This window comes from Diorhabda carinulata, chromosome 2 (genome assembly GCF_026250575.1).
Source record: "Diorhabda carinulata isolate Delta chromosome 2, icDioCari1.1, whole genome shotgun sequence".
NCBI classification, from domain to species: domain Eukaryota; kingdom Metazoa; phylum Arthropoda; class Insecta; order Coleoptera; family Chrysomelidae; genus Diorhabda; species Diorhabda carinulata.
Window position 1 is genome coordinate 2,239,426 of NC_079461.1, and position 17,965 is coordinate 2,257,390.

Consider the following 17,965-nt stretch of genomic DNA (forward strand, 5'->3'; position numbering starts at 1 on the left):
AAATTAGATTTAGGTTTTTTTAAATTTGTGTGATAAAAGTCGGTTATAAATTATTTGATCTAGGAGTCCCATTTACAGGAGAATTGTTTTCGAGCAATAAATTTTCCAAATTATCTCTTAACTTTTCACATCTTGGATTTTTTATGTTTTTCGTGATGGTTTGTCTTGATTTTAGTTGTTTTTTCTATGAAAATCAGTTTAAAATAATATGAAAAATTGATGTTTCATCGTACTTCAGTCTTTATCAAATTATTTAGTGCTCTATTCTATGAACATCAGTTCAAAATAATATATAAAAAGTTTTTTGATTAGGTTAGGTTAGGTCATAGAAAAGAGATCCGAAATGAAGACAAATCATCACTAAAAATCAATTTTTATGTCAAAAATAATAAGAAAAATGTTTTATTTTACCACCAATCATTACATAAAAAATAAACATTAAAAATCGAATTTTTTACAAACAATAAAATTATATATACATAATATAATGTTAAGAAAATAATAAAGATTACATACTGGAATTTTTTTAAAGATAGTGTAATCTATAGAAATGAATAAAAACATAGGCTACTTGAAGTTATACAAATATCCTGTGATGATAATTTTTGGAATGATGTCATTTAATAAACAGTTTAATTAAATTGGGCAAATAATGGGATTCCCAAGAGGCAACCATTCAATAAAACTCTTAACCATATTGAACGTATAATTACCAATTTTATCCCATTAACATCTTCCACATATATTTTTGTAAAAACTAAATTGAAATAGGTTTTGATTGATCATTTTTATACTGTTCCACAAAGTTAAAGCATGATTCTAAATATTAATGGCCTAATAGTATTATTTGGTTATAGTTTGAATTGTTTTTTAAGGTTTTCCAAATTTTCCGAAAAATATTACACTCTGATTACTATTTCTCAACGTTCAATCATTATATCTTGATGTGTTTGATTCCCTATTGGGTCGAGTCTTAATGGAAGTTTATCTAACAGCATGATCGTTTGTTATTTTTAAATTTTAACGTACTTGTTGCTCTTCAAGCCCGAATAAAGAGTTACTGAACAACATAAGAGAATTGCCGAAGAAGCAATAATGCATTACATCACAAAATTAATTGATATTGTAGAGCAAATTAGTGGAAATCAGCTTGGACCAAATCATTTCGAAGGGGATCAAATCTGGTGATTAAGATGGATGGATTGTTATCAAAATTTCAATACTAAAGCCTATATACACATGTTTAAGTAAAAGTTACTAAAAGATTTTCTTCAAACTATTGATTTGTAGTTCGAAGTATGAAAAAATGTTTTATAATATATTCTATATTTGTTTTTCTAATCCATCGGTATAAAAATTATAAAAAAGTATCCATTAGAAAGTATTTGGATATGATAAAAGCCATAAAGATTTAAAGGAAAAATTCATAATTATTCAAATATTGATTTACTGGTTTCAAATGTTCCACTTCTAGTAGTCTTAAATTAATATTTAAACAAAAGTAAATATTTGGCTATTTTTTTAGGTTATTTTATCTGTAAAACAAAATTTTTTATCAGTTTGTTTAAAGTGTTTTATAATTGTATCAATATTATTTACTATTATTAGGTCATGCCTGTTGTTCATATATAAACATAAATTTTATATAATTGAAATTTAATGTATAAATTGATAAACAGTTCCTTCGAATATTCATTAAGGATAGCACAAGAGACATTTCCAAATGAAACAATTTCATTTTTTTGAAATAAAATACTTTTTGTTCACAAATTACAGATTATTAATTGATGAAGTAGTTTTTTGATGATCTAGACAAACTAACCTCTTATGTCACTGTGGCTATATTCACTTGTAGCATGTAATACATGGAAACGTAGGCCTAAGATGGAGGTTTGGTGGCGGAAATCTGAAGGAACAACAGGTTAGAACAAACTGAACAAAATTTAGCAGTTGATCTGTTTGGGTAATACAGTTGCCTTGTCAACATATTCCACTACAGCATCAGAGGCGCTGCTAAACCCCCCCTTTACCTTATAGTGAAAAAAAGACACATTTAACAATAGTCATTAGCTAATTTAAGTAGAGAAATTGAGTCAGGAAATTTGTAATGACTCTAAAATTGATAAAGCTAGAGATTTGTGACAAAGTAATGAACTAAATGAATAGCATAATGGTCATAGATATTCCATTCAGGGTGGTAATTGATAATTGATAATTATGGGTCATAAAAATCATTCGCAAACTCGAAATACATATTTTTGGTATATAGATAGTTACGAAGCAAGAGCAAGGAGATGGATCGGGCGTTTTTGGACCAAAATGAACAAGCTTGCACATTTGGCAACAATCATTAGCTAATTCAAGTAGAAAAATTGAATCAGGAAATTTGTCAGGTTACCAAGGATTCTAGAACCGATAAAGCTAGAGATCAGTGACAAATCAAGGAACTAAATGCATAATATGATCAATAAAGATCATCCGGAACTGGAAATGTATCTTTTTGGTAAACAGATGGCTTTGAAGCAAGAGCAAGGAGCTGGATTGGGCATTTTTGGACCAAAATGCGCAGGAATACCACTAGGAAATTATTTTTCAAGTAGAGCTGCTAGTTACCTCGAAGGGACAAAAAACCAACGGACTAAATGGATAGCATGATGGACACAGGTATTCCATTCAGGGTGGTAATTAATATCTGCCTTTCATAGATCAATAAAGATCATCCGGAAACTGGAAATGTATCTTTTTGGTAAACAGATGGCTTTGAAGCTAGAGCAAGAAGGTGAATTGGGCATTTTTGGACCAAAATGTGCAGGAATACCACTAGGAAACTATTTTTCAAGTAGAGCTGCTAGCTACCTCGAAGGGAAAAAAAAATCTCTGGACAGTAGCCACCTTTAGAAGGAGTCTACGTATTCTGGAGGAAGAACAATGAAATGTAGAATATATCTTTAGATATAGGTACTGAAAGGTCGAAACTACCCTCAAACAATCCACAAACTGTTTGATTTGTGCTTAGATTTCCAAAAACGGTTTTTATAAGATGCTGGTAAAGATATCAAATGTTAATTTCTCACGATTTCAAAAATTCTGGAATTTTTAATACGAATAAAAATTGTATGGAGAAAATGCTAGATTTATTACGCCACTAAAATGAAGTATATCTTTTCAAGATCGAAAAATATGGTATAAATTCCGTGGACGTTAAAGAAATTCTATTAGAAATGAGGAAATATCGAATGGGTTTAATTCAGACCGCCGAACAGTTGAGGTTTTCATATCAAGCTATCATAGAAGGAACTAAACAAATATTTAATCAAAATTCAGATGATAATAAGGTGAGTATTACCATTTTATTTAATAGAGTCACATTTTATTATCACCAAATTTTTGTTATAATAAACGCATCTGTTAATTTTTCATTTCTATGTTTAAGGTTAGCAACTAAGTACTTTCGCTTTTCAATCATAGAGAGCGTTGCTTATGTCGGTGCTGTACTTTGACGTTTGTCACGTGATATTTATCACATTGACGTACACTTTAGAAGCAAGAAGGGCGTGATTTTGTTGTGTGTGTGAAATTTATAGAGTTACGGTGGCTAGTGCTTAAGGTATGATACGTTTTCTGTTTTTATTACTTCAAATGTTGAAAATAAAGTTCTAAATTATGAAAAATAATTTTCCGAGACGAATTTTTAAGCACCCTTAAGCTCTAGCCACCCTAACTCTGTAAATATCTCTAATAGCGAAATAACTGAGGATCGTTTTTGAGTAAAAACTTAACTGAACTGAACTTTTTCAAAAATTTTTTAAAAAAAAGCACATCTCATCAATTTTTTCACCCCTAATCAACGAATCTCTTTTCTTGGTCTAAATTATAATCAAACCTAAGCGGTGCCTTGGATCTTCACTATCACCTGCTAACGATTGGCTGATTGCTGAGCCACATATCAGAATTGGTTTAAAAAATTTCGTTCTGGACATTTTTCCCTCAAAGTTGAGCAACGTTCAGGTGGGCCTACTAAAGTTGATGATGACCAAATCAAAATCATAATTGACACTTAAAATGTCTTGGGTACCTCACGAATTGTAAGGAATTCATATTCATAAGTCAAAAAATCAACACTTGCGACATGCAGGTAATGAATCCGACCCTTTCTTGAAAAGAATAATCACGGGTGATGAAAAATAGGTTCTGTACAGTAATATACTGCAAAAACGATGATGAAACAAACAAGTTGAACCAGCACAAACCACATCGAAAGCTGAAAAACAACAAAAAAAGCTCATGGTGTCAGTTTGATGATATTACAAAGATGTTGGGTTTTTTAAACTACTTCCAAGGAACCAAACGATGAAACTGGATGAAGCAATCAAAGAAAAACGGCCAGAATTGTCGAATCTGAAAGGTTTAGTGTTCCACCATGATAAAAACACAATAAAAACTCCAATAAAAACTATTGGAGCTTGGCTGAGAAGTGATGCCACATCTACTATACAGTCCTGATCTGGTATCATCTGATTTCGAAGTTTCCAGAGTACTTTGAATGGTTAAACTTTCACAAATGACGATGACCTTCAATCTCATCCGTACAGCATTTTGCTGATGTCGAAAGGTCATTGAATAAAATGGAAAATATATAATTGATTGAAAAATATTCTTTGTTAAAAGAAAAGTGTTTTATTTTATACTGCGAAACCGAAATTACTGGAAATATTGTGGAAAAAAGAGAATTTAAGTACCGCATTAGTTAGATCCAAATATTTTTGACGAGATTCATAAAATTTCAAAATAGGCCAAGCGCCAGAGCAAAAAAGTACGTTTGTAATGCAAAGTTCTGGAAAACTTTTTATCGAATATCTCGCGAACCGCGCATCGTACGACACAAATAACGGAGATCATTTTAATAGATAATAGTTTTTGGCATCTTTTTTATTTGAAACTTTTTTTTGTATAACGCATATGTTTTTAATTATAGCGACCCAAACTTTTGGAGCGCTATAATTAAAAACCTATGCGTTATACAAAAAAAAGTTTCGAATAAAAAAGATGCCAAAAATGATTGTCTACAATAATGTTAGTTTCTAAGTTGATTTTTGTTCTTTTAGTATCGATAAACTCTCCTAAATGCTTTTTCCGGTGGAAGTTTAGATGAGATATCTAAGAATTATGTATATAATACGATGTCTGGCTAATAAATAACGAGACTGGTTACGAAAAACGGTTTTATTATGAAAATTATTCTACATTCGAATGCTTCCCTTCGATATAGTCACTTCCCCTCGCTACACACCTTTCCATACGTTTTTTCCATTGATCTAAGCAGTGCTGGAAGTCTTCTTTGTTGAGGGCCTTCAGGAGTTCTTCCATCGACTCAAATTGGGTCCCTTTCAAAGAAGATCCTTTTCTAAGCTTTCAAGGAAATCTGAGCAAACCCGTTGACGCAAGAGCTATTGGTCAGGAGTCAGATTTTTTGGTACAAACTTCGCACGTACTTTTGTCACGTGTAATTGATTTTGTCGAAAAAATACTACTACCAAAGCTGTTTTTTTGACAAATTTATCGGCGTTTAAAGCCTCTGTAATCATCCGGATGCTCATTCGACGATCTGCACGTACAATTTGTTTGATTTTGGTCACTGTTTCCGGAATTCAAACAGTCACAGGGCGCTGGTCATCTTCAGTGCTCTCTCGGCCTTGACTAAAGCGCTTACATCACTCAAAAACACGAGCACAAGATAGAGAATTGTCCCCGTAAGCCTCTTGCAACAATTTATAGCATTCAGTCAGAGTTTTCTTCAATTTAACACGTTCGTTTCAAACCGCTACTGCGCAAATACTATAATAGTGACGGAAACGTGTTTGGGCACGTGCATAGACAAGATAAAAATTCATCAATTCGTCTGAATCGTTCAACTGATCCCGCGACTGACGTTTTCATGATATTCTCTGTAATCGTATTCTATTTTTGGAAATTTACAAGGTCCATAAAACTAGGAAGTTGTACTGTTGTAGAAATAGAATCCATGGAAAAGGAAGAGTAAATACGATCATCATAAAATTAACATTAAATTTCCTTTATTTAAATCGATTTAGAAGAATTTTATTGTGAATTAACAATCTGCTTCAAAGTTGCAAAAGTTTTTCAAGATGGCAGCTTACACAGGCGCCCCCTCTATGACGCCCAATTGGATTTACATCCAGAAGACACCCATGAACATATCCCAAAAGAAATCCCTTCTCTAGACCCGACGTTTGGCCTAAAACCCCAGCAAAAGACAGGTTATTCTTATAGTAAAGACAAAATAAAAGTTATCAAGTAATTTTAGCTTGGTTCCAAAATACCAAGAGTTTCAACAGTACTACATAGAGGGACAGAAGCAAAAGCAAATTATCTCAATCTTCATGTTTTATTTCTAATCAAATAATTGCTATTATTGGAATTCTTCGAATCCGGATATCGATAAATGTAACTTTAGTCATAATTTTTTTTTGTTGGCCACGGTATTTTCGAAACAACTCGCTAAATATCCAAGTAGTTGTTTTTAGAATAGAATGTGTAGTCTCAATTTAAAATTACCGGACATTGTGATATTTACATCATCGAGTTTTCTACGAAATATTTTATATCAATGAATTTTCTAGGAAATATTTGATTGGCTTTGAATTATGTGGTAGATAACCTCTTAGTTATTGCGCTTCTTCGAAATAATTAGTTTAACTTGATTTACGAATACTAAAATCGTTGTTCTGATTAAATTTCTATTTGATTGTGTTTTTTTAATGATCATATTTGAAACGAGTAAATTTAGTAAGAATAAGAGGCATCGATTTCGTTTATTTAGTCACCACACGTTCCTGAATATTAATAGATACTTAATCGTCAAAAAAGGATCATTTAATACAAAATGTATTATCCATAACAAAATTATTTTATTTCATTCACATCCATTTTACAATAAAGTAACATTTGGGATTATATCTGCATCTTGTGTCCCGTCTATTATTATTCCAGGCTTTGTTCCAGTATTTCTATATCGATTTTTATATTTATTTACCTATCACCATTACTTTTGTTCTTGTTTATTTTCATTTCCATGTCTATTACTACTTTGTTTCACACCTCCATGCTTCACTGATGTTTTTTCACTTAAAACAGTGCCTTTGTTTATGAATATGATGAATAGTAATGGATTCAAGCTTCCCATTTATCTTAATCTCATATTTCCTTATATATCATGACTGCAATCTCATTTTATGCATAAATATTTTGTATTATCTTTAAAATTCCTCTATCGGCTAGTATCTTTTATATTTTCTCTCTAGGTATTCTGTCAAAGGCTTTTTCTAAATCTTAAAAGGCCATGTACAATTTCTTCTCTTCTTGTATTATTATTTTTTATTTCATTAGTAAATACATGATCTTGGATGCCTCTTCCTATTCCAAATCCATTCTTTGAGTCTGTCTGTAATTTGATTCTTCTCTCAAATATGTTTTTCATCATTTTCATCGTTATATTTATTAATATCGTTCCTCGATAGCTGTTGCTACATCACCTTTTTTGTAAAATTGTTACAATTAGTGCCTTCTGCTGGTCTGTTGGGATTTTCTTCTATAGTTTCATTAAAAATATGGAGCAGCATGTATTTTCCTTTTGACCAATATTTTTTATTGTACTTTTCCATTATTTAGTTCTGTTATTGTACTTTCTATATCTTCTTTACCAATTTTTATTACTGATTCTCCCATTATGTAAATTTATATAACATCTGTTATATATTATTCTTTTCTCCATTTTTATTTTCAACAAAATATATGTCTTGTTGTTTTCTGTTCTTACATTTTCTAATGTTTTTGATTTGCTTTAGACACATTTTTTCTATTTTGTCTCCAAATTTTAAATTTTTTTCTCAACGCTCTTATTTGAATTGAGTCATAATATGGGGTGTCAATCTGGTTTATTTAGTGACTACACATTTCTGAATATTAACATAAGAAGTGAAAGATTTTCAAGTACGAATACTCGTTTTAATTCTTCGAATGAATGAAAATAGGGATCTTTAAATATTCATTTCATATATAGCCAATTACAACAGCAGCCTGAGCTAATTCAAGCAGAAAAATTAAGTCAGGAAATCTGTCAGGTCACCTTAGAATTCTAGAATGGTTAAAGCTAGAGACAAGTGACAAACCAAGGGACTAAAAGCATAACATGATGGTCAAAGATATTTAATTCGGGGTGGTAATTGATAATTGCCATTCATAGATCATTCGCAGACTCGAAATGCATATTTTTGGTAAACATATGGCTTCGAAGCAAGAGCAAGAAGCTAGATTGGGATTCCACATGCATTTTTTTGCTATTGAGATGGTTTGGAATGGCGAGCAATCACACCAACAGTTTTTGAGAAAAATGTAATTCAATATTCGATCAGGTATACAGCCATTTTGATATAGTATAAAGCAGTAAAAACTCTTGTACAAATCATTTATGGAGAGACAACATAAAATGTATTTTAAAGTGATGATTGTGGAACAAAAAATGCGTTTATTGAGATTTATTTGGTGTTAAAAAAATGTTACTTTTTATTGTTGGATCCATCTATTCCCAATGCTTTCCCTCCTCCAGATATCCAAATAGCTGAATCGTCAGAAGGTAACCATTCCAATTTTCTGTGTATTTACTACAATAGTCTTATTATTTTTAGGACAACCATGTAGTAATAAGTAACAACATATCGCCAAATGTTTCGGAAGAAAATTCCGAATCTGAAGACGAACCTCCACCATTACCTCCCCCCCGAATGGAAAGTCTCAATAAAACAAATGGAAATGGTATTGATAGGCCTCTTCCACTTATACCAAAAAGTATATCTGAGGATAACGGTTGGAATTTCGAAAACAAAGAATACCAAGACGAAGAGGTAAATTTGTCTTATTTGTTCTTATTTTTTTATTCAAATTCTTTTTCATTTGATATTTGTATTCCTCAATTATGTTTCAATCCACATTACACAATAATAATTCCCTTAAATTGCCTGAAATTGAAAAGAATGTGATGAAATAACTCTAAACTCACCCTCCAACATTATATCATCAATTTAATTATTCTGTTGTCTTATAATAACTGCACATTAATTTTCTAATCAGTAGTTAAAGAAAATAAGTTTCTTAATTCATCCCTGTATGGTGTTGTATTTCCCTTATTTGTCAATCATATTAACAAAATAAATTCATAGTTGAAATACGTTTTTTGTTATTCCGATACAGCTGCAGTCTTACATACCCAGTGGTCCTTTACCAGTTGTCCCTGGAGATGAACTTAGCGAAGAAGATGAATTAGAAGAAGAGGATGATGATGACGAAGAAGTTAGATCTGAAAGTCCTGTTTCGGATCACTCGGATTTAATTAACTCCAAACAAAGGTAAGTGTTCAATTAATACTTCATTTGGTTGTGATATAGAATTTTGTGAAACGGTTTTATTTTGTTACAGCTCCGAGTTAAGACAACGAAATCGATTGGAGAGAAAAGAAAAATTGGAGGCGCAAGTTAGAGATATGAAACGTCGTCAACAAGCCAACGAACAGTGGACGCAATTGAAGAGGTCTTTATATTTACCTTTAGTTATAGGAGGCACCCTTATTTTGGGCGGTGGTCTCATTGCTTACTTTTATTTCAAAGATTGAACGGACTAATCGCACTTTTTTTGTATTTATTATTTACCAGCTGATATAGATTGTTAAGTTTAGAAAATGGGGGTTGTCGCATTTGTTTTTATTTTCTAAAATACTTTTTTTTGTGTTGTTTTGCCCTCTTTCTAGGCAAATATTCTTTAGTGGTCGTAGTCGAAACTGAATAAGGTATTGTGTCCAGTAATAGTTCCCATTTTATGAATTAATCATTAATACAAAACATAATTGTCAAATTTTAAATTTTATAGATTTTTTTTTTTGATAATTAAACATTTATTTTCGATTTAGGTAAACTAGAACTATTTGGTTGGTGCTTCCAGTATCTTTTTTATAGGTTTACAAACTCATTTATAAGCTTAGTATCCGCCAATTTGTCAACACAACAACCCTCTCTTTATGTCGAAATTAGATTTACATTTTGTTTTTTAATCACATCTTATAAAAATTAATTTTGTCGCTCCAATCGAAAAATGACATTGTGAGACAAAATAGTTGAAATTCGTTGCCAAAGTGTTAGTTCCGTTGCTCCTGTTATTCTTTAAAATCTAATTTTGGAAGCTCCGGAAATACTTTTCTAATTACTTGCTAATGGATTTTATTATAATTATCTACAGCAACAAAGTAGGATTTGGCAATTATATGTTTCACTAAAATATCCCAAAAAGGAATTAAATCAGCTTGAGTATTTTGAATTACTTTTGCTATCATCTAGAATATGTTGCTAATATATTTTGTTATAATTACTTAAAGAAAAAAGAAATCAGACATTTTTTTTTAAATAATACACCGGCATAAAAATTTTGTTTGAATACTTCAAAGTCCGTTTCCATACATAATCAGCAAAAAAAGAAGGAAACGACTACATTGTTTCGAGAAAAATATTTTAAATTTCAATTATATCAACTTAACAGATATTTTTAATAACTTTGCTAATAAACTTTGCTCTAATTGCATACAGAATCAACAACAAAATGATAATAAGAAAACAGACATGTTTTTGGGAACCATACAACGGTATTAAAATATTTGTTGCCTCACAATTGGTTTTAAATGCCATAAAGTCCGCTTAGCAACATTGCTAATAGATTTTGCAATAATTGTGTACAGAACAGCAACAAAATACAAAAACAAAAAATCGTACATGTTTTTTCAGATCAATACAGTAGATAGAAATTTGTCAACTTCCCATAGTTCTATTTAAATTGACTCATTAATACATTTTGCTAAAATAATTAAGGTAATTAAGAACTAGCAAATTTCGATTACAGTGTTGAAGAAAATGTCTGTTGTTACGTTTAGTTTTATTGTTGATTGTGCAGACAATTATTATAGTAAAATGCATCAGTAACAAATTCCAAATGATCTCAATGCTACCTAAATCTGACAAAATTCATTTTTTGCATATTTTTTTTTTTAAAGTAGGCAGATTTCTTTTTTCTAATTTGTTGATGTCTCTGTAGACAATCGTTATAGTAAAATTTATTAGTAGGAAATTCCAAATGATCTCAAAGGTATTTTTAATACATTCGATTAAGAGGAATTGACTGTAGCAATAAAATTATTTGTTCGATAAACTAATTAGCTGCTAATTCTCCAATGAAACTAGTTTAATTTTGGTGACTTGTCACTAGTAGCTTTTTAGACCTTTTTGCATGACTCGTTTTTGTTCTTTCGATATAAAATTATTCCTTCTTATCGTCTTAAAACTCGTCCTTGAATGAATTCAATTTTGTTAAATGGATAAAATATAAATTAAAACAAACTCTCGTTACCCTTAAAGAGGGCAAAAAATATATTTCTATATAAAAAAATTAGACTGAACGAGTGCTATAACTCCTCTTTATGTCTTGCTGATATTGCGCAAGATATATTTTGTATATTCTATAATGTATCAGGTGATCACAAAATGTTTTTGGTAGCACTGGCAACTTTATCTATAATTGTTTTTGTTGAAGAAAAGAAACATATCAGTAATTTCATGTTATTTATGTGATTTTTTCTTGAAATAATCTTCCGTATCGTTTCAATTTGTAATTGCCAAAATATCGGTTTTGGATAACGAAAATCAAAAGTAATTTGGTGTATCTTCCATTTAATTTTGTTCATATTGTATGTGAATGTTGAAGATGAACCAGTGGCAAAATTAAACTCAATTGGAGTCAAATTCAAATTATGATTCAAAAAGTGAATTTGCATTTTTGAATTAGTGTTTATTTTAGCACAAATTTAAACGATTTGCAAAGAAAAATGTTTCGAGTTGTTGAAAAATTACTTCGAACATCTTTTTTTTGAAAATATTCCAAAAATATATGTTTTGTATAAAATTTTGTATTTGGGATATTGACAACTAACGATTTAACTTTATAGTACCGTTATAAAATTTTTAAATCTCTTATTAGACTTATTAGGTACGATTAAAACAAAAATATTTATCGGAATAGTTTCCAAAAAAGCTATTTGGGGTATTTTTCAATATTTATACCTCTTTTCTCATCTACCACCACTTCTTTTAAATCCTTTGAGTGTGTAAAAATGTATCTATATCCCAAAATGCATTTTTTCTTTTTGAGTCGTGATTTAATTGGACTATTTCGATTTTTGATTTCAAATTTGTGTTTTTTCAATTACTAACTCAGTATTTGAAGTATAATCAATCCTGGCGGTATTTGAAGGATCATTTATTGATCAATTTATATCATTCGCACTAATATTGAGTTCGCTGTTCCGGAAAAATAGTGATGTAAATGTCAAAACATCAATTTTATAGAAGAGAAAAAAACAATTTGCAATTGTATAAAACAACAATGTAATGAGACCTTGTAGAATATTTATTTAAATTTCATTTTCCATTGATTAGGACGTAATCACCCTAATTACAACCCGTAAGTGCATACCGTCAACTCTTTCAGAGATTTCATGGAAATTTCTTCTCCGATCATAAGAGATGAAAAAAAAAGAGTGGGAGTCACTTTAGGTTTTTGTCAGAAATAGCATTTGTCATTTTTGATCCACGTGTCATTGCATGAAGTCACTTCATTGAACGAAGGTAAAATAAGTTGATATTCAGATTATGATTGGAACTGGAACTACAGTTACGTCCATAATTAGTCTAATATTATCTAAAAATTTATTACCATTTAATATTTTTGAAGTGCATCATTGTTCTTCCGGAACATCGATATATACTTTTTGAGATATAACCTTTATTTGGTGTGTTTCATAAAAACGCTTGCTAAAAAAACAGTTTAAGTCTGTTATTTTATAAAACTATCATATCAGGTTTGTTCTTAAGTTCATAGGACATTGAATTTCAAAAATAGATCATTATCAACCTTTTTCGTTGGTACCATTTTATATCCACAGTGCTTTTCAAACCGTCTTACATCATTTAAGATCTGCAATTACTATTTTTTACAAAAATGATTATCTTACGCAATATAAGAGATCTAAAAAATATTTGTCTGTACATTTATTGATCTATTCTAAAGGAAACGATATCCGAAAAAAATGCAATATGATAAACACTTTTTATACGACACTTTACAATATTTCTATAGGGCAAATTTATCTAATAGGAAAAAAAAATAAATGAAATTACTTGTAGTAGGAAAGAAGACAGGTCAAAAGACTGAAAAACAATTACTCCCAATTGAATGCAGTATTTGTCGGAATTTGAATGAATATTTAATTGAACAGGAATGTGGACATTATTCATTTGATAATTTAGAACAATAATTTAATATCTTTTTAAGATTTTTTTTCCTTAACTCTTATTAACCATACAAAATCTCATATTATTATATATTTCTTATCAACAACTTCATCTTTCTGAAAATCTATTGTGATTTGAGTATAAATCAGGGAGTCCCTTGATTTATTTTGATTTTTCTAATAATTCATCAATGATTTTTTATTCTATATGTATAATTCTTTTTTATATTGCTGGATTACTCACAAATAATCGATTACAAAATGGTTATTTCACAGATAAACAATCTTATTTTCTTATCTTATCAATATTTCTCTCATTGTATGGAGTTTTTGCTAATTCGGTACCAATTATTCTATTCCAAACACCACAACAATTTTCTGAATAGTAATTTTATTTCTCTCATAAGGAGCTTTTTCATACTACCTACCTACGAACTTTTTTGATATTTCTCTCATAATATGGAGCTTTTCCAAAATCCCCACCGACTTTATCAATACTTTTTTCATCATATGGAGCTTTTTTTAGCCCCATACCAATTTTCCCAATTAATTTATTTTCCTTGAAAGGAGCATTTTCAAACATTACCACTATTTTATGAATAGTGATTCTATCTCTGCCATAAGGAGCTTTTTCAACCTTCCCACCAACGTCTGCAATAATTTTTGTCATTTATGGAGCTTTTCCTAAAACGCTACTAATTTCTAAAGTATTTTATAAATGGTTCTTCTTCAAATACCACAATAATTTGATGAGTAGTGATTTTTTCTTTGATAAGGGGCTTTTTCAAACTCCCTCAATATTTTTCTCATCATTTGGAGCTTTTCCTAAGTCCCTAACGACTTACAACACTCAACGAAAATCATTTTCAATATAATTTCTATGGTTAATAAGTGTGAGAAAGTTAAAATAATTCTTCAATGGGGAAGTTTAAAAACTAATGAAGAACTTGCTAATATTTCTCCTAAAACTGATTTCGATCACATTAACTTTGGACATTCAATATCCGGCTGAAGTTGAAAGAAACTGAAGTGATTTACTTCCATAAGACACCGATTTCCAAATTTCTTTCTTAGAAAATTTTTCAGAGAAAGGATATGAACCAATAAAAAACTTTTAGGTTCATTCTTGTGGATTTGTCTTGTACTCTTCGATGCCTATTTAACCAAGAACTCAAACCATAGACACTGTCTTGTCTCAATAATTATCCCATTTTAAACTCAAAGTTTCATGAAGTCATACGATTGATTATATAGTTTCGGTGTAATATAAGCCTACCGGTGAATGGTATGAGTAACAATTTACTTTTAGCTTCATTCTTATCGACTTGTCTTGTACTCTTCCATGCTTATTTAACCAAGAACTCAAACCATAGACACTGTCTTGTCTCAATAATTATCCCATTTTAAACTCAAAGTTTCATGAAGTCATACGATTGATTATATAGTTTCGGTGTAATATAAGCCTACCGGTGAATGGTATGAGTAACAATTTACTTTTAGCTTCATTCTTGTCGACTTGTCTTGTACTCTTCCATGCTTATTTAACCAGGAACTCAAACCATAGGCACTGTTATTCTTGTCTCAATAATTATCCCATTTTAAACACAAAGTTTCATGAAGTCATACGATTGATTATATAGTTTCGGTGTAATATTAGCTAACCAGGTAATAGTTGTTTAATTTCCCAATTTTTTAAAGATTATTAGTTCATTTATATCATACGAATATGTCCACAGTAAGAAAATATATTAATTCCCAGTAAATGTTATTTTATTTGTGAAAATATATGGTTTAATTTGCAGACATACGTTCACATTTGTTTATAATTAACATTAGTAGACATTTATTTACAATAAACTTATGTGAACCGAATAGCTAAATGTGATGGCGCTTCTGTATACCGTTTGATCCACCTCCGATCATTGCAACACTTCTTTTAGGATCAATATTTGATAAACTTTTAAATGTTTGTGGTAAAAAAATCGTCAGTTTTAAGGCTCCAATTTGGTAACACTTGATAATGTGGGTAACCGCCCTTTGTACCTTTAGATACGACAGCTTTTGTTTATTTTTTAAATGTTATTTGACTTTTGTTGATTGATATTTAAATTTAAATACCTGTCACCTTCTAAACAAGAATATACGAGGTGTGTTCATGAACTTCAATCAGATGAATGCTTTTAATTTCATGTGTGCCATAAAATAATGACCCTTTAAGGTTCTGTTTCTTATTAAAAGTTCTAAGGCAATTATTTTTTACTAAACCCGAGTGTTTTTTATGATTTTTTCAGGTAAATTATCTTAAACTGGTTAGTTACGGATCATTCATAATCATTTCTTTTATTTTTCTGTTTACCTCGGTTCTTGATGTCCTGTCGTCACTATCATCTTGGAAATGCTTATAACAGTCCAGTACTTTGCTGCACTCACTTTTTTTCATTTTTTATTTCTCACACTTCAAAGGCATTCACAGAAAAAATTCCCAACTGGCCAAATTTGAAAATTCTCAATATTTTCTGAACACACCTTGTAAATTTCGATAACACTATTGAATACTCATACATGAGGTTTTAATAATATTTTTTTTCTTCGAAAATAACTTAGATATGAATAATAAGTAACCTTGGTCGAATTTTTTTATTACATAACAATTTTAAGTTGATCAAAGGGATTAGAAAATAGAAGAGGGTGTGGCGATTATGAGTTGATCACACTGTATATATGCTAGAATTTAAAAAAAAATTCATATATATTCACCGGTTGCGACGTGAAATATTACAGAGTTTATTCCATATGTTGATTAATAAATAAAAATCTTATCAAAAATAATATTGATATTAAATGTCCATAAACTTACAGCTTTTTTTGTGTTTGAACCTTTACAAGTCGAAAATGTTTCAAACATATATTTGAGTGTGTTTTTTTCTTTCAAACTAATCGTATAGTCTTCCATTAATTATTATTGTAGTAACTACCTTGTATGGATGTAGATATTGGGGTATCGTATACACCGCAACCCAAAGGTTGTATTGTGTTCCCCTTTTCGTTACTGGGGAACCCAATGTTCACAGCTGTTCCAATAATTTCCCTCCACTTCGAAAAAATGTGGATAGAGATTTTATTTCCTGTGAAACAGAATCTGCACTCTGCATTATCTGCTATGCCTAACGTCTTCAGATGTCCATTGAGACAGGCAGACCAGATCTCTGGTTATAGTTTCCCAACGGAGTCTGTGCCTATAGATTATCCCAGTAATTTGTTTTACCTTATTTTCCTCTATTGTTCTGTAGACGATACCACAGAAGGGTTCAGGTCTTGCGAAAGGTTTCTTTCTTCGAAATCACTACTATCAATATTTTTGTTATCTTCTTGCTCAGTTAATTCCTCGAGCTCATCATTAGAAAGATTAGCTGCTGTTTCTTGGAACTATTTCTTCGACGTCTTCCACATTTACCTCATCTGAACCGGTTTGTTTCGGTAGATCCACCATTTCATCTATATCGACATAATGTCTTTGGTCTTAAATCTGGTTAAATATCCTTTCTAATATCTTTCTGTTATCTTATTCCAAGAGAGGTTTATGTATTCTATTATTAATTGATTCTCTTCTTCGTCTGCTTTTTTAAACATCTGCTTGAATGTTTACCTCTAGTAAAAAATCTTAAAATTGGATAAAACCTCTTGGTCCATTGGTTGGATTGAGGAATACATGTTGTTAAGTCTGATAAATTTGTTAGGTGCGCTCTTTCTTTAAGTTTTTTAACGTTCAGGGGAAAATTTTCATAGTCCAAATCAAATGTACAGTGGATTTAGATATGCCTTTCATCGGTGTTGGTTTTCCGGAGTTATAAATTATTAGTGGTTTTAATTTGAAATTTCCGCTTGCCTTACCACACAGTAGAAACGTTGAGGAATCGTTTACAGCTTTAAATCCTGGTGCTCGAATCTCTGCACGGGATAGAAATGCGTCCATACAGCACAGCACCAAATGAGAATCACAATTACACTGTTTCAATAAAAAAAACAAGTTGAAGAGCGTTCCAATTAATTAGTTGATGAATTATTATATGAAAAATAACCAAACTGCAACTTTTAGATTAATAAAATGGCACTAATCGTATGTGTTTAATGTGCATGTGTCCGGGATCATGCACCATGTCAAGTGCTCTTTATAAGTCGCAAGTTTATTTCTATCTACCTCGAATTAGCTCTCTAAAATATGAAGTGAAATAAGAGTATTTGAATAAACTCGGTGATATTGACGTAACCGATATGAATACAGGGTGTTTGGTAGTATTTAAATAATAGTTTTTGTATGTTTCGTTAAAATATTCCAATTTTAAGTGCCTCCACAATACGCTATTAGAAATTGCATTATGACAATATTAATTGAAGATTTTGTTATTTATTGGAAACTATTGTGACAATCGGTTTATAAGTATTTTCTAAAATAAAATAAAAAACCGATTAAATAACTTTATTGTGATTATTTACTATTTTCTCTAGAACTTTTATGAATTATTCAATAAAATTATTTAAAAACGAATATAACAAATTGTTTAA

At 30.4% G+C, this 17,965-nt stretch overlaps 1 protein-coding gene across 3 annotated transcripts in view; it reads left to right on the forward strand.

Annotated features, from left to right (window-relative positions):
• Positions 1 to 17,965, forward strand: part of LOC130903491 (tyrosine-protein phosphatase non-receptor type 61F) — a 28,768-nt gene that overhangs the window by 5,032 nt on the left and 5,771 nt on the right. For 2 of the 3 annotated variants that reach the window (XM_057815613.1, XM_057815614.1), the window contains exons 5-8: positions 3,171 to 3,335; positions 8,706 to 8,921; positions 9,268 to 9,422; positions 9,493 to 9,603. In XM_057815613.1, coding sequence (XP_057671596.1) covers positions 3,171 to 3,335; positions 8,706 to 8,921; positions 9,268 to 9,422; positions 9,493 to 9,603 — 647 coding nt within the window. Of the gene's footprint in view, positions 1 to 3,170; positions 3,336 to 8,705; positions 8,922 to 9,267; positions 9,423 to 9,492; positions 17,949 to 17,965 lie in introns of those variants that run through there. The other variant, XM_057815611.1, reaches the window with a different exon arrangement.